General features: G+C 34.4%; 2 protein-coding genes across 2 annotated transcripts; both read left to right on the forward strand.

The window, feature by feature from the left end:
* The first annotated feature begins 537 nt into the window (after positions 1–537).
* LOC132060504 (receptor-like cytosolic serine/threonine-protein kinase RBK1) lies at positions 538–7,764 on the forward strand. The gene is made up of 7 exons (XM_059453525.1): positions 538–1,072; positions 4,340–4,597; positions 5,460–5,614; positions 5,705–5,784; positions 6,002–6,137; positions 6,272–6,421; positions 7,341–7,764. Exons 1-7 carry the CDS (start codon positions 538–540, stop codon positions 7,497–7,499), a joined length of 1,473 nt encoding a protein of 490 aa, XP_059309508.1. The 3' UTR covers positions 7,500–7,764.
* Positions 7,765–9,061: 1,297 nt separating this feature from the next.
* Positions 9,062–11,061, forward strand: LOC132060560 (uncharacterized). The gene is made up of 2 exons (XM_059453566.1): positions 9,062–9,537; positions 10,591–11,061. Exons 1-2 carry the CDS (start codon positions 9,212–9,214, stop codon positions 10,898–10,900), a joined length of 636 nt encoding a protein of 211 aa, XP_059309549.1. The 5' UTR covers positions 9,062–9,211; the 3' UTR covers positions 10,901–11,061.
* The last annotated feature ends 3,988 nt before the right edge of the window (positions 11,062–15,049 follow it).

The following is a 15,049-nucleotide window of genomic DNA, read 5'->3' on the forward strand; positions in this document are numbered from 1 at the left end:
GAAGAAGCTTCTTGATTCATTCATTCATTCTCATTTGTGTTTCACACAACAAACATCTCCAAATATACCATGGAAGGTTCTTTCCTTTCCCCTTTTTTCTTCTTTTTATGTGTATCTATAATAAACCCTTTTTCAAATCTTAGAACATTTTTCGCCATAAACAGAAACAGAGGTGGAGTCAGAATTTTTAACATGATAGAATTTACGAGATGTTTTTCGTGCTTTCTGCATCAGTTCTAGCTATTTCTGTACCTTCTCATCGACCTAAATAGCATATAGAGATTGCCCTCACTCCTTTTTTTCATTACTAAAAATAGAACGAAATGATCTTGTTTTCTTGAGCAATCAAAGCACTCTGATAAACAAATTTGATCTTGACATATGTTTACGTCACTGAACTCACTCATTGTTACAATTAAGGGTTCATAACTTAATATCTATTGACATTTTAGTGATTTTCACGTATATAAATGTAGTAAACATCTATGCTCTGTAACTAAACGGAAGAAAAATTTGATTTTTTTTTTTTTTTCTAATATGAATTTTGTTGTAGGTGAAAATGTTGTACAAGTTGCAAAAAATGTAGAAAAAGAAGAAATGAAGAGCCAAGAAGTAATAGAAAAGGAACAAGAAGAAGAAGAAAAAGAAAATGGAAATAATAAAAAACAAAAAGATAACAACGATCAGTTATCACCAAGGGCAGTATTGGAAATTCACATATCAGGTGCCACGTCAGATTCCGATAACAGTAGCACCAGCTCCGGCGAACGGACCCGAAGTTTCGGGTCATCTCCGGCCGGCGGTAACGGCAGCTCCGGTGAAGGGTTGAGTTTTAAGAGTTTGTTTGATAATATGAAGAGAAAATCGATTAAAAGATTATCTACAATACCATTACTTAGTGGATATGAGATGTTGTTACCGAAGAAGAATAATATTAAGAGGAAATTATTGGCAAGGATTAGGAGTGCTGAAGAAGATACAATTGATTGTCATGATTTTGTTGTTCCTAAACCTTCTTGGAGGAATTTTAGCCTTGATGAACTTGCTCTAGCTACTGATAATTTTGCTCCAGGTAAATTTCTTATTATTTCAATTTTTTTTGTTTATAATTTCAATCCAAGTTAGTACTATATTGATGTTCAATTTCGCATACTTTGAGGTATATTTGAATTTTTTTTGCGTATGAATCAGCTAATTAGATTAATTAGGGATTTTTAGTTGAATTAAGGATATATTTGAACCCACTATTGAATGATAAAGCGTATATGTGAGGCTATATTATTAACGCATGACGAATTTGCTTAAATTTGAGTTAGGGCATATTTGAACCTTTTTCATTTTTAAATTTTCCATACGGTGTTAAGTATAAATAAAATCCACTAATAACTCTATGCTTTAGCTTTTGTAATTAAAAAATAATTGTTATTATGGAGTTTGGAATTTCATAAGTGAAACCCCTATATATTTACCATGGAATTTGAGTGTCAAGTCTATGACAGTGATTTATTTTTTAATTAGAATTTTGGAAAGTGACCATCCTGTGTTATTACTACGTTCACCTGCTTTGGGATTTAATTTATTTGAATTTACATCGCCGGGTCTATTATAATTTACCTGCTTTGGAATTTGCATGTACTTCAGTATTCTAGAGAGTCACATAAGCACAAGTAGGAATTAAATATTTTATAATTTAGATATATAAAAAAAGTTAAGTCTGTGTTGAAATTTTGAATCACGATTTTTCATATGTTTTCCATATTTTATTACTATCGTTAGACCACAGCTTCTAAATATATTTTTAAGAGAAATACTTTTTTTTCTGGTTATTTTCAAGATCATTTATGCTCAGTCAGAGGTATTGGTACCTTTCTTTGAAAATTTGCTCTGTTTCCATTTGTTCTTGGGATAATAAAACCATATGGCATATGGGAGTAACATACTCCTATATGGACCTTTTTTCAACTTTTGATGAAAAAGAAAGAAACTTTTTTACCGAGACATTTTTGAGTTATTGAAATTAGAAATTCTCCCCTCTATCTTATTTTATTACATTTTTTCAGATACTCTTGTTGACGAAACATAGATTAATGTCTAAATGAATTAGTAATATTTTATTTGAAATTTGAACGAGAATCAAGTCTATTTTGACAAGGAATGTAGTACTGTTGAAGTGCTGTACTTGTACGGTAGCAAATGCTAATTGAGTCAAAGGAAATTAAATTGCCAAAAAAAAAGTTCTCGTGGGTTTACTCGAAAACCCAAAAAGTTCATTGCTTTTTATAACATGGGACAGTTGGATTAGGGGCATGACCATTTATTTGACAAAGACAATACTTTATTACTACTCCACCCAAATTTTGAACTCATTAAAATCCTTATCCTTCTTATTAACCATACAACTCCCAATTATAAGATTCAAATACATTAGAAAGAATTTTATAGTACCTCCTCATTTTAAGAAATTGGTTCCAAGATTCAAACCTTGTTTTATTTGTCATATATCATAATACGTATTGATCCTATAGATTTCTTAAGCAAAAAAAGAAGTCCTGTAGATTTCACAGATATATCATATGTTCCTCAGATTACGTTACATCGAGTTTAAAATTTCTGTAGGCGTGTCTCCGTTATTACAATTTCTGCCTTTTTTGAGAAAGAAAACTTTAAAATACTGATTTATGCAAAAAAGACAAAATTTGCACTATTTTTTTAATATGAATTTAGAAGCAGGAGCCTAGACAAGAATGGGACAATGCAGAGTGCTTTTTGTGCATTTTAAGGCCGCATGCTAATAATAAGTTTTCACATTTATTTAAGTTTTAGTTTTTAAATGTTGGGTTCTTGGAAAATTCAACTACCCCACTTAGTAGTCAAAGCAGCCCTGTACTTGATCTTCAACTTTTCTTTGGCCATGGCAGAAAAGTAAACATGGTCTGCTCAAAGATTTTATTACAAAATTGAAAGTGATAGTGACTTGTGGGAACCACCACCAAATGTCCGTTGGATGATAAATATTCCGTCATTTTTAACAAATAAAAAAAATTCTTGTTTGAACTCTAAAAATATACTCCCTCTATTCCAATTTATGTGATAATTTTTTTTAATTTATCTAAAAAAAATGATATATTTTTATATTTAAAAATAATTTAATTTAAAACTTTTATTTTATCCTTAATAAAATAATTTATAACCGTACAAATATTTATGATTTATTTTAGATTACAAGTTTTAAAAAAATTCTTTTCTTTCTTAAACTCTGTATCTAACTAAATTATACTCACATAAATTTTATTGAGACGGAGAGAGTAATTGCTTTAGGTAAGACACATTTTATTATTAAAATAAACTTTCTAGATTAGAATCTAAATTAATCATATGCCAAGGCGGTTATGAGAGATAAAGGTGGGAAGCCCAAAAAAGGGCTGGTGAGACCTGCTTATTTACACCATCTGATTACTATCTTCACTTACCAACGAAAAAAAAATGCTTAAAAGTCGTCTTCATGTTGAAACACCCCTTGTTATAATTTTAAACAAACTGTTTAAAAACTTTAAAATGTAATATTGGTAGCAAATTGGTAATCTGTGTGAGAAATTTTGGATATGAATCCCTGAGACCATGCCTAGGAGAGAGTGACAACTAACCATGAACCCGATTAATTTTCCTACTATTGTCAATGGGCCTTGATGTTTCAATTTGTCCCAACAAATTTGAAATTTCTGCTTCAAGTAAGGCCTAGTTGATGCAGCTGGAGCAGCTGCAGGTGTACTCATCTGCACATGCCAGCAAGATTCTTGCCTTTCTTTGCTTTGTCAATGTCAATAAAGGTCGTATCCGAGATGGCTTACGTGTAGAATTACTATTTCATCGAGTTACCCATTATTCCTCACCACATACAAATATCGAGTAACACTATCCATCGAAGCTTAAATCAGAAGAAAAAATTTACTTGGTATTTCTTAGTGCAAGAAAGGTGGGCCAATTATCTATTAAGTTTCGAGCCGTGCACCACTATCCTAGCATTTTTTGTGTCCATAGGAATTTGATTCTGATCTCTCGTGATTTTCACCTACTTCATTGACCGTCAGTCTTGGTGCACCTGCAGGGCCGTTATTATTGGCTCGAGAAGAAAAGAGCAAAGAACCAACTGTCCAAAGAATCCTACAATTCTACATAAAACATGTTGCTTTCAAGCAAATTTACTACTCCTTATTAAATATAATAACTAGGTTGCATAATCTGCACGATTACTTCAAAATAAAAAAGTGCCAACATCAACTACCTTTGTACATAATTTATGCTAATACTATACTAATTTTATGTCTTGAAATGTGACTAGATAACTTAATTGGCAAAGGAGGACATGCAGAAGTGTACAAAGGACATTTGCAAGATGGCCAAGTTGTTGCAGTAAAGAAAATAACCAAGAAAGAAAAGAATGATGAGGACAGAGTTGGAGACTTCTTGTCTGAGCTAGGAATCATTGCTCACATCAACAACACAAATGCTGCTAAGTTAATTGGTTTCAGTGTTGATGGTGGTTTGCATCTTGTTCTCCAATACTTGCACCATGGCAGCCTCGCTTCTGTTCTACACGGTGCTGTATTTCTCTCTCAACTTGTTTAACCTTGATTCCCTAGTGTAATGCTTTATTACTTGGACATGTATCATTTTAATGAATAGTTTAACACTGATAGTATAAAAAAAATTACACTATAAGATCGCCTAAGAGATAACCACAATTAATTTTGTTATAATAAGTGGGATTAGTAGCCTGAAAATATGGCAGATACAACAGAGATAAAAACTTTGTGCAGTGGCAAAATTGGTGCAAAAATTGCTTGAGATCATAAGTTCAAATCCATTCCCTTTGTTAAAATTCAAGTCTCCGCCACTGACTACAGTAGGTTTAAATAAAATGAAAATGTTAAGAATTTTACTCTATCGACGTATATAAACTAAAACTGGGTTTAAATACAATGCTAATGTTAAGAATTTTACTCTATCGGCATATATAAAATAAATCTTATAGTAAAATATTAGATAACATGCTACAAGTAAGGGCGGGGCTAGTTGGAGACTAGGGAGTTCAATTTAATCCCCTTTGTCAGAAAATTATACTATAGAAATAGGGCAAAATCGTTTTTTTTTTTTTCGTATATATAAATTGTTGAATCCCCTTAAAATAAGATAAGACTTTTGTGTTGTGACAAAAGTTGTTGAGAAATTGATTTAGGTCATAGGTTCAGATACAATATGTCACATTTTCTTGAATTATTTTATTAGAATTCATGTCTCCGCCACTGACAACAACATGTTTCAATACAATGATAATGTAAAAGGATTTTACTATGTCAGCATATATAAATTAAATCCTTTAGTAAAATATTAAAATGTAATGAGGTGGATTGGGATTTTGATGTTGTTTTGACTGATAAAAGGAGAACTCAGCATTTCAGGTAGAGAAGAATGCCTTGAATGGAAAATAAGATATAAAGTGGCAGTTGGTGTAGCTGATGGACTGCGTTATCTTCATTGTGATTGCCAAAGGCGCATAATCCATAGAGATATTACAGCCTCGAACATTCTACTTACTGAAGATTATGAACCTCAGGTTTCAATCTAATCTTGTTTTGCTTTAGAAACTTCACTTGTAATGAATTAATTTTGTCAGTTTGCTTGAAGCTTCTTTATGTTGCTGCAGATATCTGATTTTGGACTTGCAAAATGGCTGCCTGAAAAATGGGTACATCATATTGTTTCCCCCATTGAAGGAACTTTCGGGTATGTAAACTTCGGGTATGTTGCTCGGACACTTCAAAAATATTGCTAGTGTGTCCGTTCATCCCAAAGCTATGCAAGTTTGGAGGATCCGACACGGGTGTGGCAACATTTTTGGAAGGCCCGAGCAACAAAGAAGTTCAGTGCAATTGCATTTTAGATGCATTCATTCATTATAATTGTTGCTTTGATGAAAGTATGACAAAAATTGGTCTCTCAGATATATGGCACCCGAGTACTTTATGCACGGGATTGTTCATGAGAAGACCGATGTTTTTGCCTTTGGGGTTCTGCTATTGGAGCTTATTACTGGTCGCCGTGCTGTTGATTCATCTAGACAGAGTCTTGTGATGTGGGTATGTTCTTGTTAAAAGTGAAACTTTCTTTACACATTTCAGACCTTCGTTAAGTAGAAACAAACGGAACTATGGTATAGTTTTGTTCTGCAGCTCTGGAAGAAAATTTTATATCTGCTACCATTTTTGTACAGGCAAAACCAATGCTGGAACAGAACAATGTCAAGGAATTAGCGGACCCTCGTCTAGGAGATGCCTATGATGTTGTTGAGATGAAACGAGCTATGTTTACAGCTTCCACATGCATTCACCACTTGCCAAACATGCGCCCTAACATGATACGGGTATGTCTTTATCGTTGCACAGTATTTCTATACTGAGAAAACCTCTAGGCAAGAGCATTTCTATTTTCGAAATTTTGACTTTTTAACCATAACCACGTTAATCAAAGGGTTGTTTATGTAGGGATCTAGTAGCTCAGTTGGTTGGCTACCTGAACTCGTACCTTGTTGGTGAGGGTTTAAATCCCCACATTGTAATCCCTTATCCCATTTCCCCTTTCCCTACCCCTATGTAATTAAAAACAATTTAAATAAAAATAAAAATAAAAAAAGGGTTGTTTACACAAAGGAAGTTCCTGTCCACCCCCCCGACAATGTGGTCAACTTAGAGGGTACTCGCCTTTTCAAATGTGTCCTCGACAATGTGGCGATTCTTTGGGCAGGAATGCTTGGTCGCTGGGGTTTCTGTTTTCTTCAACTAATTCAGTTGTGTTAGCCCTCAGGTCTAACATTTTGGTATAAGCTAGTTGGACAAAGATGGATAACGACACCTTGAAACTTAAACGGGGCAAGGCTTAGCAGCGTAGGCAAGGCAGGTCTAAAATAGAGAAAAAAAATGATAAACAGGGCAGGATTGGGAGGGCTGGAAAAAGGGGGGGGGGGGGGTTTCAATTTGGTTGGTTAAGATTGCACTGCCCTACCCCACCCATTTACATCCCTCGTGTTAAAGAGTACAAAGGAATTCAAATGAAACCTAACTGATCGATTACATGAAGATTTGAACACCTTGAAATTCTTGGTCATAGAGCTTTGAGCTGATAACTTATCCTTTTTGTGCAAACTTGAAATGTCAACTGAAATGATAACAAGGATTTCAAACAAAACCTAACTTGAACTTGATTTAGGTTTTGGTACACAAAGTTATTGAATAGTACCAAACGAGCGTTTTGCCAGAGTGCTAGTAATTTCTTGGACTATGCAGGCTGTTCAGCTGTTGAAAGGCGAGAACGTACCAATAGACATGAAGCAGAAATCGACAGGAGGAAGAGCATTGATGCTGGATGCTTGTGATTTAGAAGATTACAGTAGCACAACTTATCTAAAAGATCTCAATCGTCATATGCAGCTCGTTATGGAGTAAATTTTGATCTTGATATCATCGAGTCTCATTGATCGTTGTTCTGCATCTGCTGCTGTTTAATTATTCGCACTTGGTCTCTGTTTGTACATATATCTTGTAAAATCAAGGGTTCAATCCAGTCATATTCCACTAGCTGTTTTTCGGGTTGAAAGTTTTCGAGATGCTGTACATCTTAACACTGAGAAGCAAGCATCGGAAACATCTGAGTTTGTCTTCCGCTTTCTCTAAATATTTGGATGAAAGAAGATGCCATTAGCAGCACAAAGTTGATGTAGTAAAAGCAAGTGATTGTACTGCATTGAATCATTTATCAACATATGAAAAAGGATTAAAAGAGCTCATTTCATTCATGTTTCTTCAATGTAAATTGGATTTGGCTGAAGTAATCCACTCTCACGTATATATTATGCAGTTGATCTTTGAAAATTCATCACAGCAAATATTTAAGGTGGTGCTAAAGATGTTTCCCAAAGATATACACACTTCTAAAGGGAAAAAAACACAAGATACAAAGAGGGAAGGGAAGAAATTAACTCTTTTACCAGCTAGGGGTTGTGGTAGGATGGATAGGCTCCCTCGGGTTTGAGTCTTGGGAATGAAAAAAATTCTGGTAGGGGGCGTTTTTCCTTTTAATGTGCTTTACTCTGCACGAATCCGGATAAAACGGGGACTTTGGTGAGAAATTAAAAAAAAAGCACGAAGAACAAACTAACTTATTTATTTTACTTTACTATTTCTCTTCCCCTCCCAGAATTTTCTTTTCTGGGTAGGAATGGTAAAAATTTAGTGCCACTAGTACTTATGTTAAAGAAAGGAGTGTCTAATTTTCTATTGTTCTGAAAAAATAAAGGTAGAAAGTGTTAGAGAATACACTGATTATTCCTCTTTGTGACTTCCAAAGTAGTTTGTAATAGTCCTAACTCTTGAGTCACTTGTTAAAGTTTTGGATTGGCAAAAAAATTTATCATTTTGAAAATGAAGATATCTACTGTAAGATTTAAGAGAAGTATACAAGATGCATTAGTTTTACAACCACTTAGCTATGTCGTGGAATAGTTGGAATATTTTTCGCCCTTAACCAAAGGTCTTGAATTCGAGTACAGTTTCTTGATAGAGATCGCTCTACTCTCTTAGAGGGCCTACCTAAAAAAGGATGCAACAGTATGGTATTGGGTTCATCTGAATCGTACTTTCAATGCAAAACATGAATTTATATATAAACCATTAAAATTGTAACAACTAACAAGTGCATAATAGGTTTTAACTCATAATTTTAAAAATACAATTGGTTCAATGCTAATAATTTTAAAGGTTTAACTCAAAGAGCTTAAATTTTGAATCGGACTCTGAACCTACCCAATGTAAATCATCCGACTTCCGAATCAAAACGGAATATCTCCTCTTATCAAACAAATTAGTTTTACATTTCCCTTTACTCATGAGATACTAAAAAGATGCATTGTTCATAATGCAAAATAACATTTGGTACAAAACAAAAGGGTTCATTATAGGACTTTTGCCTCTCTAAAATTAAGCATTAAACTGCTATTTTCTGGAGCTCCAGAAATGGGCCTTCATTTAACCATGGGCCTCCAGTATAATCCAGACGACCCGAAACTTAAAAAAGAAAAAAGAGAACATGTACCATTACCATATACCAGTGGATTCAGTCTCGAAGAGCTTAGTCACTGTTTGGCTGACACTCCAAAAAAATGGAAACAGACATCGTAATTCAGCTAGCTATCCTTCTATTCACACTGGGAATATTCTACGCTATGTACAATTTCCCCAAACAAGCTTTAACCCGACTCCGAACAAAAAACCGATCAACTAACCAAGCCCATTTTCACTTCATAAAAGGAGCCCAATTCCTTTCTCGAGCAAGATCTAATCGGAGCAAAACAACTTCATTCAACCTCGCTAAATTCGCCGCCGGTGAAGCTGATAAGGCCTTAGCCATCGAGCCCAAAGATCCAGCGGCCCATATTCTTAAAGCCCTATCGCTTGATTTAATGGGCCATAAAGTCGTTGCTTTAAGGTAATTCACACTTATGTCCCTATTTTGTGTTGCTCTTTAATTTTTGTCCCTCTGTAACTAATACGGACGAACACTATTCAATTTATGTAGCACTATTTGACTATGCATGAAGTTTAAGGAAGAAAGGAAATACTTTTGAAATTTGTGATCTAAATCAAGTCTAAATAAATGTTTGGTTATAAATGTCTCATAAAATTAAATTATTTCTTAGAAATGTCAAGACGGGGGAGTGCTCCCTCAGTCTAACAATGGTTGTTTCAATTGTTTGTCGTTTTAAAAATGTAAGGCATAATTAATTAGTTTTTCCTTGTTTTATCCTTAGAAGAATTTTCTTATTAACGAAAGATGACACGTAAATAGATTAAATATTTAATAGAGAGATATTATAATTTAGATAAAAATATGATTAAAATTAGTCAAATACTCCTCCTAATTAATATTTTTAAGGGGTTTGTAAAAATAAAAAAGCGATAAATAATTTGAAAGGGAGGGAGTATTAATTAGGAGGGTATTTGACTAACTTTACCTAATTATGTCTAAGTTATAATAACTCCTCACTAAATATTAACTCTAATTATGTTTCATCTTCATTAATTACACAATTCAACTAAAGATAAAATGAAGAAAAAAATTAATTATGCCTTGCATTTTTAAAACGACAAATAATTTGAAACAATTATTATTAGTAACCATGACAGATAATTGAGAAAGAGGGAGTACTCGCTTGTCCCAATTTACTTTTCCTTTTTAGTCTATTAAAAAAAAATGTCACCTTTCTATTATTAAAAGTAACTTAATCTTAAAATGTCTTTTTAACCGAACTAATTGACAGCCACGAGTCTAAGCTTATTTTAGACTACAACTTTTAAAAAGTTTTTCATTTTTTTTAAATTTTGTACCAAGACAAATGTGTCATATAAATTGAGACGGAGGGAGTAACTTTTTCACATGCATAAGTTTATATTTTTGCATCAATGCCCTATATGGCTTTTGTGTTATCCCCACTAGACATAAATTCGATTGCTAAAAAAAAAAAAAAAATGCTGCTTTAAGGTGGTTGGATTCCGCCCTATCTCCGCCAGCGGTGAAGGCCTTGTCCGGCGGAGAGAGAGCCGATGCATTGCTTAAACGGGCCGAGTTACAGGTGGCGCTGAACCGGAAAAGACGAGTTGACTCGGCTATAATGGACCTTTTAGAGGCAGTGAAATTGAGTTGTTCTGATCAAGCTAAGGCCTTTTGTTTGTTGGGTCAGTGTTATGAGATTAAGGGCTTGAAAGTTGAGGCCCATAATGCTTTTGAAGAAGCTTTAAGGATTGAGCCTGATTTGATTGCGGCCCGTGAAGGTTTGGGCCGGTTAAGATAGTTAGCCCAGTTTACTCGTCGCGTATCGATGAGAGGCTCAATATTGTATATTTTTGGTTTCAGATGATGTATTTTTCACAAGTTGTCATTATTCAAGATACTAGCTTTTTAGTGCAAGATTGGATAATTTGTACAGATCAGAGGCTCAATATTGGAGATTGGCAAAGCTCAACTCCATTCCTGAATATGCTTTGGCCTATAATCTACTGCATTAGTTTGTTTAGTTTCTGCTTTAGTTTTGAGTTGTTCTCTTTGTAAACTCTCTGTGAAGAGCTTGGCTGTTTAGTTTGAGAAATGCCTACTAGGATTCGTAACTCTCACTTTTGGTATCGATAAAATGTTTATTTACCCAAAAAAAAAAAAAAAAAAAAAAAAAAGAGGAATAGTAGTTTTTTAGTGAATAATCCTCTTTTTATTTCTCTTGTAATTTTTGAACTTTTTAGGTCACGGTTTAAAGATTTCTCTTGAACAAATTTTATATCAGAGTTTAAGATTTTGTAAATTATTGTAAATGTTCGACGACAATCTAACCTTATAAACATAAGGTTGATAAGTATGTGAGTAAATATTAGACCTAAACATTATCTGTAAGAGTTATTTTTCATAGGGGATATTTACATATTTTTTTAAAATAAAAATAAAATCTAAAAGACGGCCTAAAAGGGGGTGTTGGGTCAGTGTTATTAGGGCAATTCTTCTTTTGGGGTGGTCTTTAAGTTTTACCCGTCGGCTAAAACCTATGGATTCCGGATTGAATCCTCATTCAATCAAAAATTTAAAAAGAATTCGCAAGACAGAGTTTGAATTTCGCTCTGCCCCCTCCGGCAGACTTTGCCTTGAGGTTTTTTTTTTTTTTTTTTCACTTTTACTGACAAACTTTTAGTTATGTCTTAAGAAAAGTCTTTTAGTTATCTTTAACTAAAAGTATCTTGTCATGGCAAACTTTTCCTTAAGGTATAACTAAAAGTTTATATAAATAAAGTCATCTTTAAGGAAAAGTTCTGCCATATGGGCATACTTTTGGTTATGCCTTAACTAAAAGTCTGCCTCATAAGGCATAACTAAACTATGCGTTAAGGAAAAGTTTTGCCTTATGGGGCAGACTTTTAGTTATGCGAGATCTGGCATAACTTTAGTTTTTCCTTAAAGAGTGTATCTTGGGATCCGGCATACACGCCCCCCAACATTGCCTTGCGAATATTTTTTTTATGCTTGACGCGGGAGGGTTCGAACCCAGAACCTCAGGTATTCATCCACTTTTTCAAGCGAAGGGAAAAACTTAAACACCACAATATGGGAGACAAAATTTAAAGACCACAAATATGAGGGACAAAATAAAGACCATCCCAAAAGAAGGCCAATCCGCGCAAAAAAATGGTGTTATAAGATGAAGCAGGAAATGATATGTGGTGACCCCGAATATGTCCATTTTTTTTTGTGCGGATTTTTTTTTCCCTCAAATTTGAAATCTTTAGGTTTTGTCGTTTGCCTAAAAAACCCATGGGTTCCGGGTTCGAACTTCCGCTCAGACAAAATTAAAAAGAAAAATTGCAAGGCAGAGTTTTAGATTCGCTAGGTAGAGTTTGCTTGCAAACTCTGCCCCCATCGGGCATAGTTTGTCTTATGCCTAAAGGCAAAGGCAAAGTTTGCAGGCAAACTATGCCTGATGGCTTGCAAAACTATGCCCGAGGCTTAACTTTGGCATGCAAAACTATGTCTGATGCCTAACTTTGGCTTGCAAAACTCTGTCTGCAGGTAAAGCTTTGCATTCAAAATTCTGCCTGAGGCCTGACATTACCACAAAACTCTACCTTGTGATTCTTTTTATTTATTTATTAACTAAGCCGGATTTCGAACCCCAAATCTCATGGTATTAGGCGTAGGGCAAAAATTAAAGGCCACCAATTTGCTGGACAAAAATTAAAGACCACCCCAAAATAAGGGCATTCCTGCAAATTACCCAAAATGTCCGGTCTTGAATCATTGTTCCCGATAAAATTTTCAAAAAATGACCTTAACTTGAAAAAATTTGCTAGGAAGAACTTTTGCTGCCCATAAGGCATAAGTTCTAACTTTTTTCTATAGGGGAAAAGTACTTGTAGTTAATTGAGCAAGTTCACTATTTTAAAATAGGGAAAAGGGTCAAATATACCCCCTCTACTTTAGTTTAATACTTAAATATACCCTCTGTTAGTTAAAGTAGATAAATATACCCCTTTCGTTAGTCAAAGTAGATAAATATACCGCTTCCGTTAAGAAAGTACACAAATATACCCCTCAGTCGACATATAATTCCACCATTAATTACCCGATTTAACTTAAAAAACCTCATGCTCGACCCGCAAATTAAATTCTTTCCACCCAAATATACTCACCACCACTACAACCGACCCAACACAACCACCACCACCACTTCCACCACTATAACCAGTAAATTCTTCATAATCATCCTTAACCACAACCCTGTTGTTTTATGCCTAAAATTTCAATAGATTGTTGATTTTTAGTTTTTAATTTTAGATTGGAGGACCGTTGTTTAGAGAGGAGACTTGTGGCAAGGATTTTCTAGCCTTTTTGAGCCTCAAGCTTTCATTTTTATTGATTTTAATGTTGCTAGCTACCTGGATATGTGATACAATGATACTTGAAGAAATTTATCTCAGTTTGCTTCAAGCCAAAGCTCTCTGTTGGATACCTAAGTATTTTATAAAGTGTGAAATATTATAATAATCATGTTTGACTGATGACAATCATGCTTTTCTGGTATTTTGCATATGATATTCAATACTGTATTAGGGATTTAATGTATTTACTGAGATCGAATGATCTTTTTTGTTTTGTTCAATGATGTCTGAGGACATGGTTAAGCATGGTTATGAAGAATTTACTGGTTGTGGTGGTGGTGGTTGTGTTGGGTCGGTTGTAGTGGTGGTGGGTATATTTGGGTGGAAAGAATTTAATTTGCTAGTCGGGGCGGGTCGGGCATGATTTTTTTTAAGTTAAATCTGATAATTAATGGTGGAATTGGGGATTCTGTCAACTGAAGGGTATATTTGTGTAATTTCTTAACGGACGGGGTATATTTATCTACTTTGAGTAACAGACGGTATATTTAACTATTAAACTAAAGTAGAGGGTATATTTGACCCTTATCCCTTTAAAGTATCATGAACTTCTACCTTATAGACAAAATTAATTTATGTCCAAAACTTTTGCCCGATTAGCAACAAAAGCTTTGCCTAACTAATTTTCTGAAGCGGAAGTTATTTTTAAAAAATTTATTAAGTGGGGCAAGAAAATCAAGACCACCCTGTTAGAGGCCGTGCGTCCACCAAATAGTATATAAGGGACCTGATTGTATACCAGTTCCCTTATGCAGTGCATTACGAGACTCAGCATGGGATTTTTACGTGAAAAACTCCTTGCTCAAGGGATTAAAAATCACGACCTATCTAGTAGGATTTGAACCCCACTACACGAATAACTTCAGGTTATAACTCTATCGTAAGCTAGGAACTAACTTCCATAATCCATCACTCTTACAAGAACGCTTATGTAACCTAGGAACTAACTCCTATAGTCCCTCAACCCTTGCAATACTCTGATTGCAAGCAACTCTATTTAGCTAACTCTAGCCTAGTATACCATTCAAAAGCTTGCGGAAACACACTTCAAGCAAGTACAATTTGAAACTTTTAAATACCTATAACCAGCTTCTAAACAAGAAGAATAGGTTTTCAGTTTAAGTACAAATAAACAAAGATTTACAACAACCTAAAGAACATAGATTAAACACATATCAGGATCTGATTTTTCAACTTGAAAGTAACTTTGTTCTTGAAAGATCTTAAAAACTTATGTCGGCAGCTTTGCACAATTTAGATTAGGTTTTCAAGTCTACTCAATATGTTGTCATCATGTTGTATATATAGTAGGAGCATGTGGGGTGAAAAGAGACCACTCTTCAATTTTGACCTAAAGCATGGGCCAACTCACAGTTGTACTTGTGTATAACAAGTGGCTCGGCTTTATAGCTGTCTCTGTCGACAATGCAAGGTGCATAGAGAGCAGATTACAAACCATGTCTCTATCTGGTTCTGAAACTGTTTGACAATCATCAAAACACGAATGCATTTGCGATTATCACACC

Source organism: Lycium ferocissimum, chromosome 6 (assembly GCF_029784015.1).
Source record: "Lycium ferocissimum isolate CSIRO_LF1 chromosome 6, AGI_CSIRO_Lferr_CH_V1, whole genome shotgun sequence".
In the NCBI taxonomy this organism is placed as follows: domain Eukaryota; kingdom Viridiplantae; phylum Streptophyta; class Magnoliopsida; order Solanales; family Solanaceae; genus Lycium; species Lycium ferocissimum.